Raw genomic sequence first — 16,656 nt, forward strand, 5'->3', positions numbered from 1 at the left:
TTAGAAAGGTATACAGAGCTTGGAGTGCTTATGGCTACAGGCAGGCAGGCTGTTTGGGTAAGCAGTGGTAAATCTTGCTATTGAACGTGGGCACAGAATTGGGAAAGCCATTTCCCTTATGAGTGGTGAGCCTGTGAGCCTTTGGAACCCACCGTAGAGAGGGGGTGGGTCTTAGGGCAGGAACCTTTGAGGTGAGAGTTTGTGTGGGCTTTGGGTCCTGAAATTCTGGGAATGGGAGCTAGCACCTGAAAGAATGAGGGAGGTAAGGGCCCGTGGGCTGAGTGATCAGTATAGTTCTACAGCTCTCTGAGACCAAAGATTACTTTGGTGTTATCTTGGGGTAGGGCTGGTGTTTAGGAGGTCAGTAAGTGGCTAAGAGGTGGTCTCAAAAGGAGCTGGCACCCAAGTTGAGGGGCGGGGAGTAAGGAGGGCAGTGCTGCCACAACTCAGACCTCTGGCCTTTGGCCTATCACTTGGTCAACCCTTAAAACTGAAGCTTTTCCAGAACAGACCCCAGAGCTCAGCAACCTGACCCTCCAGTCCTGGTCCTTGCATCTGAGCAGGTGGTTTGCATTAGCTTCAGCCCTGGTACGAAACCAGGACTAGGTTTTAACTCTTTAAGACCCAGAGAGGGTACAGGCCAGGTGCCAGCGTATCTCTTGAGTATCAAGTTCCTTGTCCTGATATATCTTCTCTGGAAACATAGAGGGATTACTGTAAATGTGGGAATTGATCCTGATGTGAGGGAGTTATATTATGTCAGATTTGAAAATGTAAAGAGGATGCAAGGCCTTTAGTTTATAAGGCAGCTGCTTCTGTGTCTTGGTTCCTTCTTGAGCCCAGAGAAAAGAGAGGGTGCCTTCTCTTACGGGGCACTTCTTTTCAAAGAAAGAGGTAGGTAGGAACTCTGAACGTGTCCACAGAGGGCCTGCATTTTGAGATTTTGTTTGTTGATCAGGGGTGGTGGGGATGAGGAGTTGCCTGTTTCAGTTGGGGGTGAATCTTAGCAGACCCTTGTGTGAAATGGTTCCAGGCTACAGTTGCGGGGATCTGTTTTTCAGTCACCATCACCCAGTCTTCTGGGTGGGGCCTGCCTCAGATTTCAGGGGGAGGGTGTGGAGGATGGTGCTCTGGCTGGGCGCCCTAGGTTCCAAGCCAAGGCCTGCTTAAAGTTGTAGTCCCAGTGCCGAGGACTAGCTGTGCCACTGGCTTCAGTCATTCATTACCTGGAGAAGAGTGAAGGGCTGGGCTGCCCTAAAAGCCCTAAAAGTGTCCTGTCTCTGAGAAAGTGCCCCTCTATGGGATTTGAGCTGATAAGGTCTTGCCTCATGTTGAGTATTGGATTCTGCCTGTTCCTGTGCCTGTGGAGCACAGAAGAAGGCATTTGGCCTTGACACCAGTTTTAGACAGGCTCCCCTGGGAGGACATAAGGGTTGTATGTTTTGCCTCTGAGATAAAGGGAAGAGGTTGGTCAGGTCATTTTTAGCAACACAGCTGTGGAATCTCTCAGAGGGGGCAGGATCTACCTCCGGTTGCAAATAAAATTTGACTGAAGTTTTGGGCCTCACCAAAAGGATAGCGAGTCTAGAGGCAGCAGTGGGGATGACAGGGAGGTGATCTGGGCCTCATTTCCCTTGTTCCTGAGTTGCTCAGACCTTTTTTCTCCCCCCCCCCCCCCCCCCCCGCCCTAAAGAAGCCCCAGTAGAGCATCTGGACATTTCTGCCCTCACTCCAAGGGCCAAGCATGGTCCTTCTAACTTTAGGTTGGCCAACCACCAGAAAAGCCTTTTTGCAGTGCAGTAGTTGAGCCTTATCTGCCTTCATCCTACCTAGGGAGCAAGGCAGTCAGTGCCCACAGATAGGCCATGCTGGATGAAAATCATCCAAAACTGAGGTAAACATAGGCCCCTTAGCTTCTCTGCCGTCCTGAGAACTCCCTTAATCACTTCACTTGCTTTTGCCAAAGCCTAGGTGAATTGGCTCATTTCCAAGACTGTGATGTTTGTATGACAGGTGGAATCACGTTGGGTTTTGCAGGGTCAGGAAGCAATTAATTATAATTAGCATTTAGTTATATTAAGCATTTAATTATTTTCTTCTATTATTTCATGCTTCTCGTATGTTTTTTAAAATTATTTTATTTTTGGCTGCGTTGGGTCTTCGTTGCTGCCCACGGGCTTTCTCTAGCTGCGGTGAGCAGGGGCTACTCTTCCTTGAGGTGCGCGGGCTTCTCATTGCAGTGGCTTCCCTTGTTGTGGAGCACGGGCTCTAGGCACATGCGCGGGCTTCAGTAGTTGTTGCTCGCAGGCTGTAGAGTGCAGGCTCAGTAGTTGTGGTGCACAGGCTTAGTTGCTCAGTGGCATGTGGGATCTTCCTAGACCAGGGCTCGAACCTGTGTCCCCTGCATTGGCAGGCGGATTCTTAACCACTGCGCCACCAGGGAAGTCGCTTCTTTTTTTTTTTAAATAAATTTATTTTATTTTATTTTTGGCTGCGTTGGGTCTTCGTTGCGGCACGCAGGCTTTTCTCTTGTGGCGAGCGGGGGCTACTCTTCGTTGTGGTGCGCGGGCTTCTCATTGTGGTGGCTTCTCTTGTTGGGAGCATGGGCTCTAGGCATGCAGGCTTCAGTAGTTGTGGCACATGGGCTCAGTAGTTGTGGCTCATGGGCTCTAGAGCGCAGGCTCAGTAGTTGTGGCGCATGGTCTTAGTTGTTCTGTGGCATGTGGGATCTTCCCGGACCAGGGCTTGAACCCGTGCCTCCTGCATTGGCAGGCGGATTCTTAAGCACTGCACCACCAGGGAAGCCCTGGGAAGTCCGCTTCTTGTATGTTTAACTTTACTCCTCACCATGCTGTAAGCCCCTCAAAGCAGGGACTATGTCATTGTCTCCCATTTCCCACGAAGCTTCCAGCACAGGATGAACATATGTAAGGACTAAGAAAATAACCTTTTTGGTTGGTTGATAAAGCAGAGTACACTTGCATAGGAAGGCCTCAAGAGATGATGGGTAGTGGATTATTAGATTTATGTATCTCTTTCCCCTATTAGACAGTGAGCACTTTATGGACAAGAATGGTGTCTTTCTTATCCCCAGCACTTTGTATTCAGAAAGTACTTAGCAAATGTTGGTTCCACAGAACCCACATCTTGGAGATGCTGATATGTGGGGAGAGTTATAGGTGATGCAGCTCTTACCACTCTTGTTCCTTCTTCTACTGGAGTAGTGACAAACTTAGCACACCTGTGGCAGTAGGAGGCAGGTGGTAGGGCTGATTACTCCCTGGAAGATTTGTGGGAATTATGGGGGCCTGCTAAGAGGTGTTGGGGAATATTTAGTCACCATGTCCATGGTCTCTTGAGCAGGTTAGCAGACAGATGGCTGATTCCCACTGGGAAGGGAAATTGGCGTAAGAATACCAGGACCAGTACCTAATCTTTCATTGAATGTCCCATGGGATCTCCGCCAGAATTGGATTTGGCTTCATCCAGTCTCCCATTTGAAATACGTCTTTGACATTTTTGTGGGAGATATAAAAATCCAGAATTTGAAGTGGTTTCCCCCAAGGACTTGGTTATTGTTTATTAGGTAGACTTTGGGGACCTGCAGAAAGAGCCAGACATCAACCTTTTTGCTTAAGAACAGTGATCATTTATTGAATACCTACTGTGTGCCAGGTACTGTGCTGTTTGCTTTATCTTGAAGCATCACAGTAACCCAGAGAGGTTTTTGCAGGTCCCATTTTGCAGATGAGGAAACTGAGGCTAAAAGAAGTTATGCTACTTGTACAAGGTCACAAGACATGGAATCAACATTCACACCTAGGTGTGTCTGAAAAACCATGTTTGTTCCATGTTTTAAGGGCACCACATCCCAAAGAGTAGGGTTGAAGTCCAGCTTTGAATGTTGTATTTTCTAAGGGACAGAGAGATTGTGTGTAGAGCTTGTGGACATTGAATTGAATACAGGATTCTTTATTGTCAGCTGTGACACAGTAAGTTTTATAGTAATTTTGATGTGTACTCTGAGCTTTCTAAAAACTCCCATGGTCCCTTGGTAGATTAAGTGCCAAGTGAAGAGTGACTTATTTAAGTGTTCAGAGCCGGTAAGTGAAACCATTTCCCCCCTCTTCCTTCATCGTGGATATCTGATATAATTAACTGTACTGCCTCTTCTGTTGGGTTCCAGGTGCATCGGGGTGACCGTCTGGTTTCAGCAAGATGACGCTCCATGCCACCCGGGCAGCTGCACTCCTCTCTTGGGTGAGTGGTCTTCCTCTCCTTTGTATGCCAAACTTTTCCAGGAGGCTTGGGAGAGGTGAGAAAGGAGTTTTCTAGGAGTCAGGGCTATGTAGAGTCTTCTCCTCTCCAGACAAAGGAAATACAGTTTTCCTTTGCCTTTCCCCTTAGTTTTTAACTTTTATTATTTTCAGTGATGTTGCTGCTGACATGTGATCCACAACTTGTGTAGCTTAGAAAAGGCTTCTCTGAGGTATATTATTCCTTTTTGGTCATGGGAAGGGTGGCTGCAGAGCAGCATGGAAACCCATTTTTTGTGCATTTCCTTGTGCATGTTTCTGAAAAAGCGTTGACACTGAATTTCAGTGGTGTGTAGGGACTTTGGTCTTGAAAGGCCTTTAATCTCAGGGCAAGGTTCTCCTGGCTCTCCTTACCATGTTTCTGTGAGCTTCCATTGTCCTCTTGGTGCCTTCTTGATTACTTCACCAAAATTCTTCTGCTAGGTCTTTTCATATACTTCTGCCCAAGACAATGGCAAATGAAAAAATAATGCTGAGCATTGGGAACTACAGAGAAACAGAAGAGGCCACGGAGTGTAACGATGACACGCATGGGCCTTAGAGTCAGACAGCCCAGCTTAGAATCATTGCTCTAGCCTGTGTGACCCAAGACAAGTTACTTAGTCTCTCAGCACCTCATTTTTAAAATGGAAAGAAAAAAATTTTTTTTAATATATTCTAAAAATAAAATAATAATCATTATTGTGAGGATAATAAGATAATGTCTGTAAAAAGCACTTAACTATTAAAATATTGCCTGGGGGACTTCCCGGGCAGTGCAGTGGTTAAGACTCTGCACTTCCACTGCCGGCAGCATGGGTTTGATCCCTGGTTGGGGAACTAAGATTCCGCGTGCTGCACAGAGCAGCCAAAAAATAAATAAATAAATAAAATATTGCCTGGGTATGCTATTTGGTAAAGGGTATTTTAGTAGTCACCCTGACTATTGACCAATCAGGGCCAATTAAAGAGCCAACTTCAAGAAAGAAGTATAGAATCTTTAAAGGAAATGAATTTTTAATTTCCAAGGAGGGTGGGGGTTTAATAAAACAGGGTCTTTAATCACTGTCAAATCTGTAGTCAGGAAGTATGTATTTAGCGTACAAAATGTGCATCCTTAGTCTTCAGTTTCTGAAATAGATGCAAACTTTAGTTGTACAGTTTAAAATGGTTGTTTTATATTTATATTTTATATTTACATTTCAGTGTTTTATGTCTGTATTAGAAACATTATCTCTTCCTCCTCTTCCCCAGGAGAAGGCTGGTTGGATTGTGTCTCTGTCTAGTTCAGTAGATTAACTGAATATTAGGGGATCCTTTAGTCACGTTGTTTTAAGTTTATCAGTTTATTTATTTTGGTCCTAGGCTTGTTTTTATAGTGACTGCTACCTTTACAGAGAAAAACAGACACAAGACTAGTTTTATTTAACAGTAGATACTTGTATACTTTTCTCAAAAATCACAATGAACATGCATTAATATATTAAAATATAGTTAGATATAATCTTTCAGTTTAAACAAAAGTTAGGCAGCTAAAGTGGATTTTATGACACTGTAGCAACATGGAATAATGCTTGATAGCGAGAAAAGTGGCATAGAACACACGCATATGACAATCACAACTGTGATTTTTTTAAAAAACGACTTAGGAAAAAAGACTAGAAAGAAATATATCAAAATGCTGAAAGTGCATGTATTAAAATACTAGTGAGTGGAGTTTTTCTGTTTTCCAAATTTTCAGTAATTTATTTTCTAATGTAAAAATAAATGTATATTTTATTTAACTTAAAGTATGGCTTGAAGTTATTCTGTACCCAGCAATTATAATGAGTATATTGTTATAGGGAATATAGGGAACTTTAAGATTCAACAACCTTTGGGACTTCCCTGGTGGCGAAGTGGTTAAGAATCCGCCTGCCAATGCAGGGAACATGGGTTTGAGCCCTGGTCCGGGAAGATCCCACATGCCGCAGAGCAACTAAGCCCGTGCGCCGCAGAGCAACTAAGCCCGTGCGCCACGACTCCTGAGCTTGCACTCTAGAGCCCGCGAGCCACAGCTATTGAGCGCTCTTGCCCTAGAGCCCATGCTCCGCAACAAGAGAAGCCACTGCAATGAATGGTCCACGCAACGAAGAGTAGCCCCCGCTCGCCGCAACTAGAGAAAGCCCGCGTGCAGCAACGAAGACCCAACACAGCCAAAATCAAATAAACAAATTTATTAAAAAAAAAAAAAAGATTCAGCAACCTTAAATGACCCGGAAAGCCTTACAGGCAGTTCTTCAGTGAGCTTGGTCCTCACTCACGTTTTATACCCTGACTAGAGATAAAGGAGCTTCTTCACTTCTTCAACTTTTAAATGATTTATCATTTGAGAGCAAAATAATGCACAGGAAGAAAATACATTTTTATATCCATGAAAGAAACTATCGCTGGATTATTACTTAATTGGTATGAGATGAATCCAGATTCCTTAAGTGACTTTAAATCAGCTAACTGGTACGATTTTTTTCAATCTTGTTAGCGAACGAGCATTCACAGCCCTTGAATGTTTTACCTAGATTGCAGATATTAAAAGAAGATGGTTTTTGGATGCTTTAAGTCGTGCAGTCTCTTCATTTTCAGCAGGTAGAAAGGGACCTTGGCCTGGAATATTCAGTCTTCCTAGAAAATTCACACTGGCCTTTTCTAATTAGATTAAGCACCCCCCCCAAAGGTGGTATAAATTATTATCTTTAAGAGTCCAGTGAGAGGTCGTATTTTATATTCTGCACTTAAAATTTTTTTTTACTTTCAACCTATTTTTTAAAAATTTTTTAGTAAATTTATTTATTTTTGGCTGTGTTGGGTCTTCGTTGCTGCGCGCAGGCTTTCTCTAGTTGGCAGCGAGCAGGGGCTGCTCTTCGTTGTGGTGCGCAGGCTTCTCATTGTGGTGGCTTCTCTTGTTGCGGAGCACGGGCTCTAGGTGCACGGGCTTAGTAGTTATGGCTTGCGAGGTCTAGAGTGCAGGCTCAGTAGTTGTGGCTCCCAGGCTTAGTTGCTCCACGGCATGTGGGATCTTCCCGGACCAGGGCTCGAACCCATGTCCCCTGCATTGGCAGGTGGATTCTTAACCACTGTGCCACCAGGGAAGTCCCTCAACCTATTTTAATTTAGATTTATCTAGAAGTTTTTCTAATATAAAATTATTAAATGGAAATAAGTACTATCATTTCTGTAGCTGAATCACTGATTTTTTTTTTTTTTAATCCTCATGATCCTCCAGTGCAGTCAGCTAATTTAACTGCTAAGAAGTAGAAGTGTTGCTGGATCTACTTCATAACCATAATAGTGCTTTGCATTTATTACTTTTATTTCGTAATGTGTTCTTGCATTCACAATCCCATTTGAACACACACTGGTCCTTTAAGGTAGATAAGTTTGACAAGTGAGAAAACAGTCACAGAAAGAAACAAAGTTGATATCAAAGGTTCCTGGCAAGTTAGTGGAGGAGCTGGACTCAAAAATCCTTGTCTGGGAGCCCCCAGCCCAGTGCCTGTTGAAGAGCACATTTAAGTGGGAGGGACACATTAGGGGTAAGCGATTAACAGATACAAAACTACTACACATAAATAGATAAGCAACAAGGGTATATGGTATAGCACAGGGAATTATACCCATTATCTTGTAATAACCTATAATGAAGGATAATCTGCAAAAATACTGAATCACTATGAAACTAACAGGATATTGTAAATCAGCTATACTTCAATTAAAAAAAATAAAGAGCACATTTATAAATAGAATCTACTCGTTTGTGCATAACCACTATGCTGAAGTTTTTAAAAATAACTTGTAAAGCAGGATAAGTCTCCCTTCTCCCTCAGTCTTGCATATGTGATTGATTGACTTAGCAGACCCTTCCTTCCTAATAAGGTACTACAAAGGTGAACTTCAGCCCGGGCTTCTGAACTTGGTACCTGCGGAATTCATGAGGTTTTCCTGTAGAAGTCAACCATATATGCTTGTTGAATAACCTGTGTACCTGATTCATTTGCATGTGACTGCTGGTGAACTTTCTAGTGGGAAAGACTGATTTAGATGAATGTCTGCCTGAAGGCAAGGAAAGGGAGAGGCCATTGGATCAGAATTGACAAGTTTTTCTTTGGGGTTCCTAGCTTTTCTTTCCCTTCTTCCCTCCTTCTTATTATCTTGTTCCCTCATCATTTCTCCCTGCCTCAGCTGAAGTTTCATGTCTGGAAAGAATTTAAAAATGCATCAATCACAAGATTTTATATCTGTGTGGGAGTATATAAAATATACGTAGTATATAATTTAAATTTTGAGTAGACGCAAAATTCAAATTTCAAGAGCTATAAAATTCAAGATATACAAAGGGCTGTAATGTAAAAATTTGAGCTACAAAGGTTTATAATGTAACCATTCAAGAGATACAAAGGGCTATAGTATAAAAAGCCTTTTTCCTGCCTCAACTCCCAGCCATCAAGTTCCTCTCTCCAGAGGCAGTGGTGGTACGATTTTCTTCTAGAGACTATCAGTACTCTTGTAGAACCATTTTATGCCTAATTATATTTAAAGTACACTCCAAGTGCTGGAACATTCTGGGAGAATTTAAGCTCTTATTTAGTGGAAGCCAAAGGAAAGACTCTGATGGCGGCATTCAGGTGGCTGTTAGTGGATGAGTTGGAAGTTAAAAGTCCTAGAATCACCTGTTCTCTCATTCCTTTAGTTACAACTATAGACAGTTGGAACAAACAGAATTGTTAACACCTGGGGAAGGGAGTGGAACGCCCCCCCCCCCCGCCCCACCGGGGCTTCTTGCACTTATGACGGCTTCACCAGGCTCTTCCCTTTGCCTCGCAGGTGAACAGTCTACACGTGGCTGACCCCGTGGAGGCCGTGCTGCAGCTCCAGGACTGCAGCGTCTTCCTCAGGATCATTGACAGCATGTGAGTTTGTGCCACATCCCTCTCCAGCCTCTCACGTGAAGCTGCGTGCTGGGGTGGGGACTGCATTTGTTTCCTTTCCTTGTTGACAGCTGTGACCAGAAAGCACCGCAGGACTGGGATGTCTAAGCCAGTGTGGGCCCCAGAGGCAAGAACACATTGACCTCGTTCTCCAGTCACTGTGTGTCTTTATGAGAGAGGTTTCACTCTTGTCCCATCCTAAGGCTTCCTCACTCTTTCGCAGAAGAGCCTCCAAGTCTCCGTGTTCTCACAGTGTTCCGGGAGCCTGCTCTGGGGCTCCGTCTTCTGTCTCAATGGGAATCTTCTACAGCCCTCTTTTCGTGACTCATCCTTATCTCACAAGCCCTCTTTGCAACCTGTAGGCCCAGGAAGAAGAAAGGGGAAGCTTTATTTTTTTATTTTTTTATTTTTTATTTTTTATTTTTTAGGGGAAGCTTTTAAACTTGAGGGAAGTAAGCAGCGCCTAAAAATCTCTAACTTGTTAGCACAGCACAGACATGCCCCTCTCTAACCCATTATATAGCATTCCCGGGGTTTTCACCTGCCTCATTAACTTGCTTTGTGAGGTCGATTAGCATTAGATAAGCTACTTGTTGTCATGTAGCCAGGATTTTAGTTTAGGCCTTTTCATTTTATATCCGTGTCTTTAGCACATTTCCTTTGAACTTCACAGTTATCTGGGAAATGAGTGGAGTGGGGCCTCCTCATATCTTACCTTTCTGGAACCCAGCAAAGACGGGTCAAGCTGTAACCTACCTACATTTATCTTTTTAAAGCTCATATGGTTCACCCTTTTTCCTGTATCCTCAACTTTTAGGAATTATGAAGGGCAAAACTGACAAACTCCTTACTTCTTTGTGCTATGGGCAAAAGTAGAGGCCAGCCATGATATAAGGAACTGGGGGGACAATGGAGAGGACTGACCCTCCCTGTTTAAAGGGAAGCACAATAGACGGGGGTCCCTCAGACCAAGATCTGAGGTGTTGAGGGTGTTGTGTTCCACACACAGTAGGTAGGAACTGGTGTCAGGGATTCAGCATCTCTGTGAAACTGGTTCATAGGCAGCAGCTCATTGACAGGGAAAGAAGGTAGAACTGAGCTCGTCAAAGGCAGGATCTGGGTCTAATTCATCTTCGGGTCCTCCATACCTAGCTTAGGACAGTGCAGTGATTAGGTTTTAATTAATGTTTGTTGGTGAAAATGAGTGAATGAAAATGTAGTTGATATTCTCTATCAGCAAAGTCTAGTGGAGCTGAGTGCCCCCATGACAGATGGGTTTGCTAGAGTGGTTTTTTTTTTTTAATCTTTTGAGATTTATATTGATAATGGGGCGTCCAGTATGATTTCTTAGAAGTCCCTGTGGCTCTAACCAGCCCACCTACCTTAGTGAAAGAAGTCACTGTATTCTTATTTTGGTACAGACACTACCATTTTCTTTTCTTTTCTTTCTTTTTTTTTTCCTGCCGCACTGCGTAGCTTAAGGGTTCTTAGTTCCCTGACCAAGGATAGAATCCGGGCCCTGGCAGTGAAAGTGCCGAGTCCTAACCACTGGACCGCCAGGGAATTCCTGGACACTCCCATTTTCTTTCCCGGTTGCCCAGACAGGCCATTTCAACATCATCTTGAATTCCTCCTTCACCTGGGCTCTGATTTCTAATCGGTCACCATCCTCTCATTGTGTCCTTTAGAAGATTTTTCACATCTCTTTCTCTGCCTCATTCTCGATACCAGGGCCTTGAGACTTCGGTCTCTAAACTGTCCTTATTCCAGGGTATTCCTGTGCATGTGATCTCAGGGCTTTCATTGTGATGCTCCACAGCTGATGGGCCTCAGCGACTCTTCCTTGCCAGGAGGTTGAAATCTAAAATCTGCAGCTTGGTATTCAGAGCTTTCATCAGGGGCCCTCCCAATCTTGTTTCCTACCTGTTTCTACCTCCATACCCCACTCCTTTTTTTTTTTTATCCTGTAGAATTTCCTAAATTCTGACTTTTGTTAATTGTGTCTTTATGGTACTACTTAACTTGATCTTCCCCTTGTTGCCTATAAACTGGTAATTAGATCTAAACTTAATTAGCATAAGATTTTTTTTCAAGGATACTTCATAGATGGAGTTGTGCACTACCTATAAATCATCATTTTGCCACTCCTAATGAAAATCATCATTTTGCAAACTCTAATGAAAGTAGTAGATCTAGGCAACTAACATCAGTGGCCAGTAAAACTTTTAGGCTGGCAATACCTAACCTACAATTTAACATCACTAAAGGAGAGGCAGCCAGGTATGATATGCTTCGTTGTAACACACAGTAGGGTGCAGCATGCTTTTTTTGGACTTAAGAATGGATCAAGGAGCTTTTGCTTTTGAGGAGATAAATTTCCTTGGCCTGATGACAAGAGCAGTAGATGTGTCCAGGGGTGAGGATGTATGTCCTTGGTTTAGCCATTGTAGGTTTGTGACCCTGTGGGAAATTTTCATAAGGAGGGTCAAAAATTCAAGATGCCCATTTTCCAAGTTGTTTTCTAAGGTGCTGCCTGAGCTTTAGACTAGAAGAGACGTGTTGGGGGAGGGGTGGGGGGGGAGAGAGAGAGAGAGAATGTGTGTGTGTGTTGGATGGAGGGGCTGTTGAAATGCCAGGTTAACCCTGATTTCCATCTCAAATCCAGGACGATTCAGACCAACTTCCTTTGGGAAAACAGACATTCTTGGTGAACGTGTTCTGGCTGATTCATTTGTGATGCTCCTACTGTTGCTAACTGAAACCAGACACCTAGTTCTGATGTCAGGGGAAGGCAGTGGAGGATGGCAGGGTTGGTGGCAGATAGAAGCTGTGGGAATCGAACAAAAGTTTGTTCCTTGGCCACTTGGCCTTCTCTCTGGGAGAATTCTTTGGGCTCCACCCCTCTGATAAGTTTCCCTTTCTGCTTTCCTGTGCGTGAATAGCCTGAAGCAAAAAGGCTGTCCCATCTCTTTGATATCTATGAGGCTTGCATAGCAAAGTTTAGTGGAGGCGTTTTTCCAGAAAACTTAAAGCCCTGACATTTGTCTTACTGACGTTGACCTCTGCTCTTCCCAGTAAAAAGCATTCCTCATCTGTCAGTCAGCCCATATGTACTCAGCACCTGCTATATTCCTAGCTTTCAGCTCACACAGAGCGGTCAGTTATAAATGATGCACCTGTATCCGTGAATACTGTAGGAATTCCTGAGAAGGAGAGGGGAAACGTGACTAGCAGCGGTTCTGCTTGGCTGCCTGCCAGAGATGAGACTTGAAGGTCTTAAAGGATGGGCTGGATTTCCCCAGGACTAGTGTTTTCCACTAGTGTTTTCCAAAGCATGTTCCATGCACCTGTACTTATCCCAGGGGCTCAGTGGGGAGAAGAAGAGGTTTGTGGTCAGATAGGTTTAGGAAATAATGAGTGTTATACCTTCTTTAGAAAATGTTCAGTTTGGTTTAACCCAGTATTTCGCAAACATTTAGCCCAAGAACCCTGTTTATTTTTATCCAATGGAATACACTTAGGTAAATTACTACTCTGTGCTGAGGGCAAAGAGAGTCACAACAGTCCAGATTGTAGGTGGGTAGGGAAGATGGCTCTTTCAGGAGTCTGTGAGGAGATTAGCATCTCTAAAAGACTTTGTAGGTGTCCCTAATCACAGACCAGCTACCCAAAGTGCTTCCTGTGGGGGGTTCACTTGGAAGAAGCCTTTGTAATCCCGTGGGAGCTGGAGGGAGCTACTCTCATGGTCTTGCCTAGGATGCTTCTTGTGCTTTGCAGGATGTCTGGCACTGGAGGATTCTAGAGTCTGCCTCCAGAAAGTTGATTGAAACTTCGGGTTCTGAAGAACAGGAGGCTTTTCAGTCAGTATCTTCAGCCGTAGCCTAGATAGAAAAGTCAGCTTTCTAACTTGAAGTAAGGGTAGTCCCTTCCGAAAATGAAACTTCACTTAGCCTGAGGGGCCGGGGCAAGGGGCCAGGGCAGTGTGAGAGCTCCCCCTGCTGCCTCCCTGCCCTCATCGCTCTCCACACTTTGCTTGCCTTTCCACTTAAACAAACACAAGCATCGCAAAGGCCACAGATCGAGAGTGATTGTCCCTTGGCCTGGCCTCTTGGAGGCCACCTCAGCCTTCAGTGTGTGTTGAACTTTGCCCTGTCACTTCAGAACCTTGTTCCCTCCTGTTCTTTCAGTTTTTAGATCTGTTTTTCCCTTTCCATAGTCCTCTCTGACTCGTACTCTAGCCACATTCGCAGGCATCCTGACGTTTTACACTTGAGCCGTTGCAGGCTATCAGTCCTAGCTTGCCAGTCATCTGTGCTGCCTCTATTGCCTCTCGACCCCCTTCCCACAGAGCTTTTTGATATTCACAAATGCCGTCTTTTCCAGGAGGACCTCATGCCTCAAGTCCCCACTTCTCACCCACGACACAGTTCCTTCTGGCTAAATGGTGTCTCGGTATCTTCTCCCCTGCCTCCAGCGTCTGGTCTGGTTCTCCCCCAGATCCAGCACAGATCCAACCTGAAGGGATGGGAAGGTGGTATGTAATGCAGTAGCAAGGAGGGAAGGATTGCTAAGTACTCTGGTTCTAATACTTGCTCTTTTTCTAGCCATGGCACTGACGAAGGGCAGCAAATCCTGCAGCAGCCGGTGCCAGAGAGACTGGAATTTGTGTGCAGTTTTCTGCAGAGTAAGCACCTTTCTTACCTAGCTGGGAAGGAGCTGCTTCCTCAGCTCCTGGGACTTGGGTATCTGGACCTGGAAGAACCAGGTCCCAGGTATCTGGGGGAGCAAAGGCTCGAGGCTGCCCACTCTGTACCACCAAGATGAGTACAACTGGGGCGGCTTCCTTGGGCCTGGTGATGCCTGCACCAGTGGGGGAAGAGTGTCCCTGCAGTCCTAGAGCCCATTTCGGGATCCAGGTAGAGCCAGAGGGTCGGTTTTGGGGACTCATCACCTTGGGCTCCCATTCCTCCCGCTGCAAGGAGACAGAAGGATCCATGTTACCCTCCTCCCCTTGCAAGAAAAACATTTTCCCCTGATAACATTGAATTAATTGCTTAGGTGATAGGTATAGGGGCACAGGCAGGTTAAGGTTGAAATGTTGGCCCTTCTTCTCTACTGCTTGTGTGACCTTTCTGGACATGGGTTCCCTGTCTTTAAAATGAAGATCATAGTAATTGCTCTTAAGGTTGATGGATAGAGTAAATAAGAACACATGTGGGACTTCCCTGGTGGTCCGGTGGTTAGGACTGCGCGCTCCCAATGCAGGGGGCCTGGGTTCGATCCCTGGTCAGGGAACTAGATCCTGCATGCCGCAACGAAGATCCCGCATGCCGCAACTAAGACCCAGTGCAGCCAAATAAATAAATGAATGCGTGAATGAATATTAAAAAAAATAACACATGCAAAGCTTCTAGCACAGCACTTGTCAATTCCCCTCCCTCATATAGCTGCGGACAGAGTCCTCATCTTTGACACGGGAGCTATCTACCATCCCGACCTCAAGAGAATTATAAGAAAGGTGATAATGGATTTAGGTAAAGCAGGGTGTTAGTAATTGAGCCCTGTCCCTCTGGCAGGATAAGAACCAGGTGTCCCAGCCCTGGTCTGACTCAGCTGCAGGCAGGCTTCCTCTGCACCTGCAGTTGGAATGAGACTCTGGAGTGACCTGGAATCTCTGGGCTCCTCCTCTGTGGTGCTGAGTGGGAGTTGGTGCGTGGGTAGGTGAGTGCAGTGTCAGGCCCCAGAACTGCTGTGAATTCCTGCCTGCTTTTTTCTTGAACTATCCCTGTAGTCCTTGGACCAATCCAGGATAGAACTAACGTCAGGTGGAAACGTGTATGTTGGGCGAGAGGGGACCTAGGAATAAGGAGCCCTGCGTCTCCTGGCCCCACCAGCCATTCTGCTCCTCTGACTGTGAGGTGTTCTCATGATCTCAGGGATGGTCCCCAGGAAATTCACCTGGTTTTCTACATTGTTGTCACTACAGAAAACCGAAAACATCCCTCTTCTCCAGAATGCCTGGTGTCAGTGCAGAAGGTGATGGAGGGATCAGAGCTGGAACTTGCCAAGGTACCCGCGGAATACCAGACTGCTGTGGGGGAGGGTGGCACCAGAGGGGCCTGCAGAGGGGCCTTCTCTTAACCCAGAAGTGGTGGGGCTTTATTTCTGGGCCTTGTGGAGGTTGGCAGTAGGTCCAGGCAGCTACCTAGCGAGGTAGAGGCTGATTCAGCCAAGGATTTTAGGAGCCCACCTTTATGACAGAGAGGTTGACTAGATCATTACTGTGGCCTCAATGGACACCTGGCGGGAATCCGGCCTCACCCAGCTGTCGTCACACTTTTCTTTTTAGCTCAGTCCACTTCATTCCCTCTTCTGTTTCTGGGTGCTGGCCTATAGAGGATGCCTTAAGCTTCATACCCAGGGTTCCATGAGTCCAGGAATTTAGTTATGCAGGAATTCTGGCACCTGGCTTTTTGCACAGTGAGCACTGAGTCCTCAAATCAAGTGATTCCTGATGCAGTTAAGGGCAGCGGCCTGGGGCTGCTGAATTCTAGGTGCTTTGGAAGGGTCTCAGAATAGCTCAGAGTCCCCAGAGTGGGGCAGGGGTTGGGACTGAGAAGAGAGCCCTGCTCAGTGATTGCTTCCTGTTTGGCTTCTAGATGACCATGCTGCTCTTATACCACTCCTCCATGAGCTCCAAAAGTCCCAGGGACTGGGAACAATTCGAATACAAGATTCAGGTAAGCCCTTGTGCCTCCACCCCACCCAGCAGGTCTTGCCTGTGTTTCACCTCATTCCAGTTGTTTTTCTTTAAACAACATATGTTGTTCTTTTTAAAAATTACGTTATAGTAGTTATAGCCATTCATTATAGAAAGTCTGGAAGATATTGAAAAGCACAAAGAAGGAAATAACAGTTGCCAGTAATCTCATTGTCAGCAGTAACTGCTAACTTCTAAAGGATATACTTCCAAGTCCTTTTCATGTACATAAATTTAACTGTACCCATACCTGAACTGTTTGGATAATACATAGAAATTATTCTTTCTTCATATATGTGTTCCCGTATGTATGTGTGTGTGTTTTACACAAACTGTCACTCCATTTCTTCCTCCTTTCCTCTAGTAGGAAGGATTAGTGAGACTGTCTTTGTCCGCCATGACAGTCTAGCTCAGAGCGGTTACATCCTCGCCCCTCCTCTGCATGGTCCCTAAGTGAAGAGGAGTTGGTGCGTCTGCTTCATTAGAGAGGGAATTGACCTGGTTTCCAGGAACTACCTGCCATATGGGTCCTGATGTTGTCCTTGCTTCCTGTATGAGCAGCTGTCCTTTATTTTCCAGAGCAGAAGCAGCTGGGATGCCACAGTGGGTAATGTAGGTGACTGGTGGGGCAGTGTCC

At 45.2% G+C, this 16,656-nt stretch overlaps 1 protein-coding gene across 6 annotated transcripts in view; it reads left to right on the plus strand.

Moving 5' to 3' along the window:
- Nucleotides 1–16,656, plus strand: part of NUMA1 (nuclear mitotic apparatus protein 1) — a 74,139-nt gene that overhangs the window by 39,137 nt on the left and 18,346 nt on the right. For all 6 annotated transcript variants that reach the window (XM_036859261.1, XM_036859264.1, XM_036859262.1 and 3 more), the window contains exons 2-6: nt 4,187–4,260; nt 9,156–9,241; nt 13,864–13,943; nt 15,246–15,328; nt 15,919–15,999. In XM_036859261.1, the coding sequence (XP_036715156.1) occupies nt 4,219–4,260; nt 9,156–9,241; nt 13,864–13,943; nt 15,246–15,328; nt 15,919–15,999 (372 nt within the window). In that variant the 5' untranslated portion in view covers nt 4,187–4,218. The remainder of the gene's footprint in view (nt 1–4,186; nt 4,261–9,155; nt 9,242–13,863; nt 13,944–15,245; nt 15,329–15,918; nt 16,000–16,656) is intronic.

Source organism: Balaenoptera musculus, chromosome 8 (assembly GCF_009873245.2).
Source record: "Balaenoptera musculus isolate JJ_BM4_2016_0621 chromosome 8, mBalMus1.pri.v3, whole genome shotgun sequence".
Taxonomy (NCBI): Eukaryota; Metazoa; Chordata; class Mammalia; order Artiodactyla; family Balaenopteridae; genus Balaenoptera; species Balaenoptera musculus.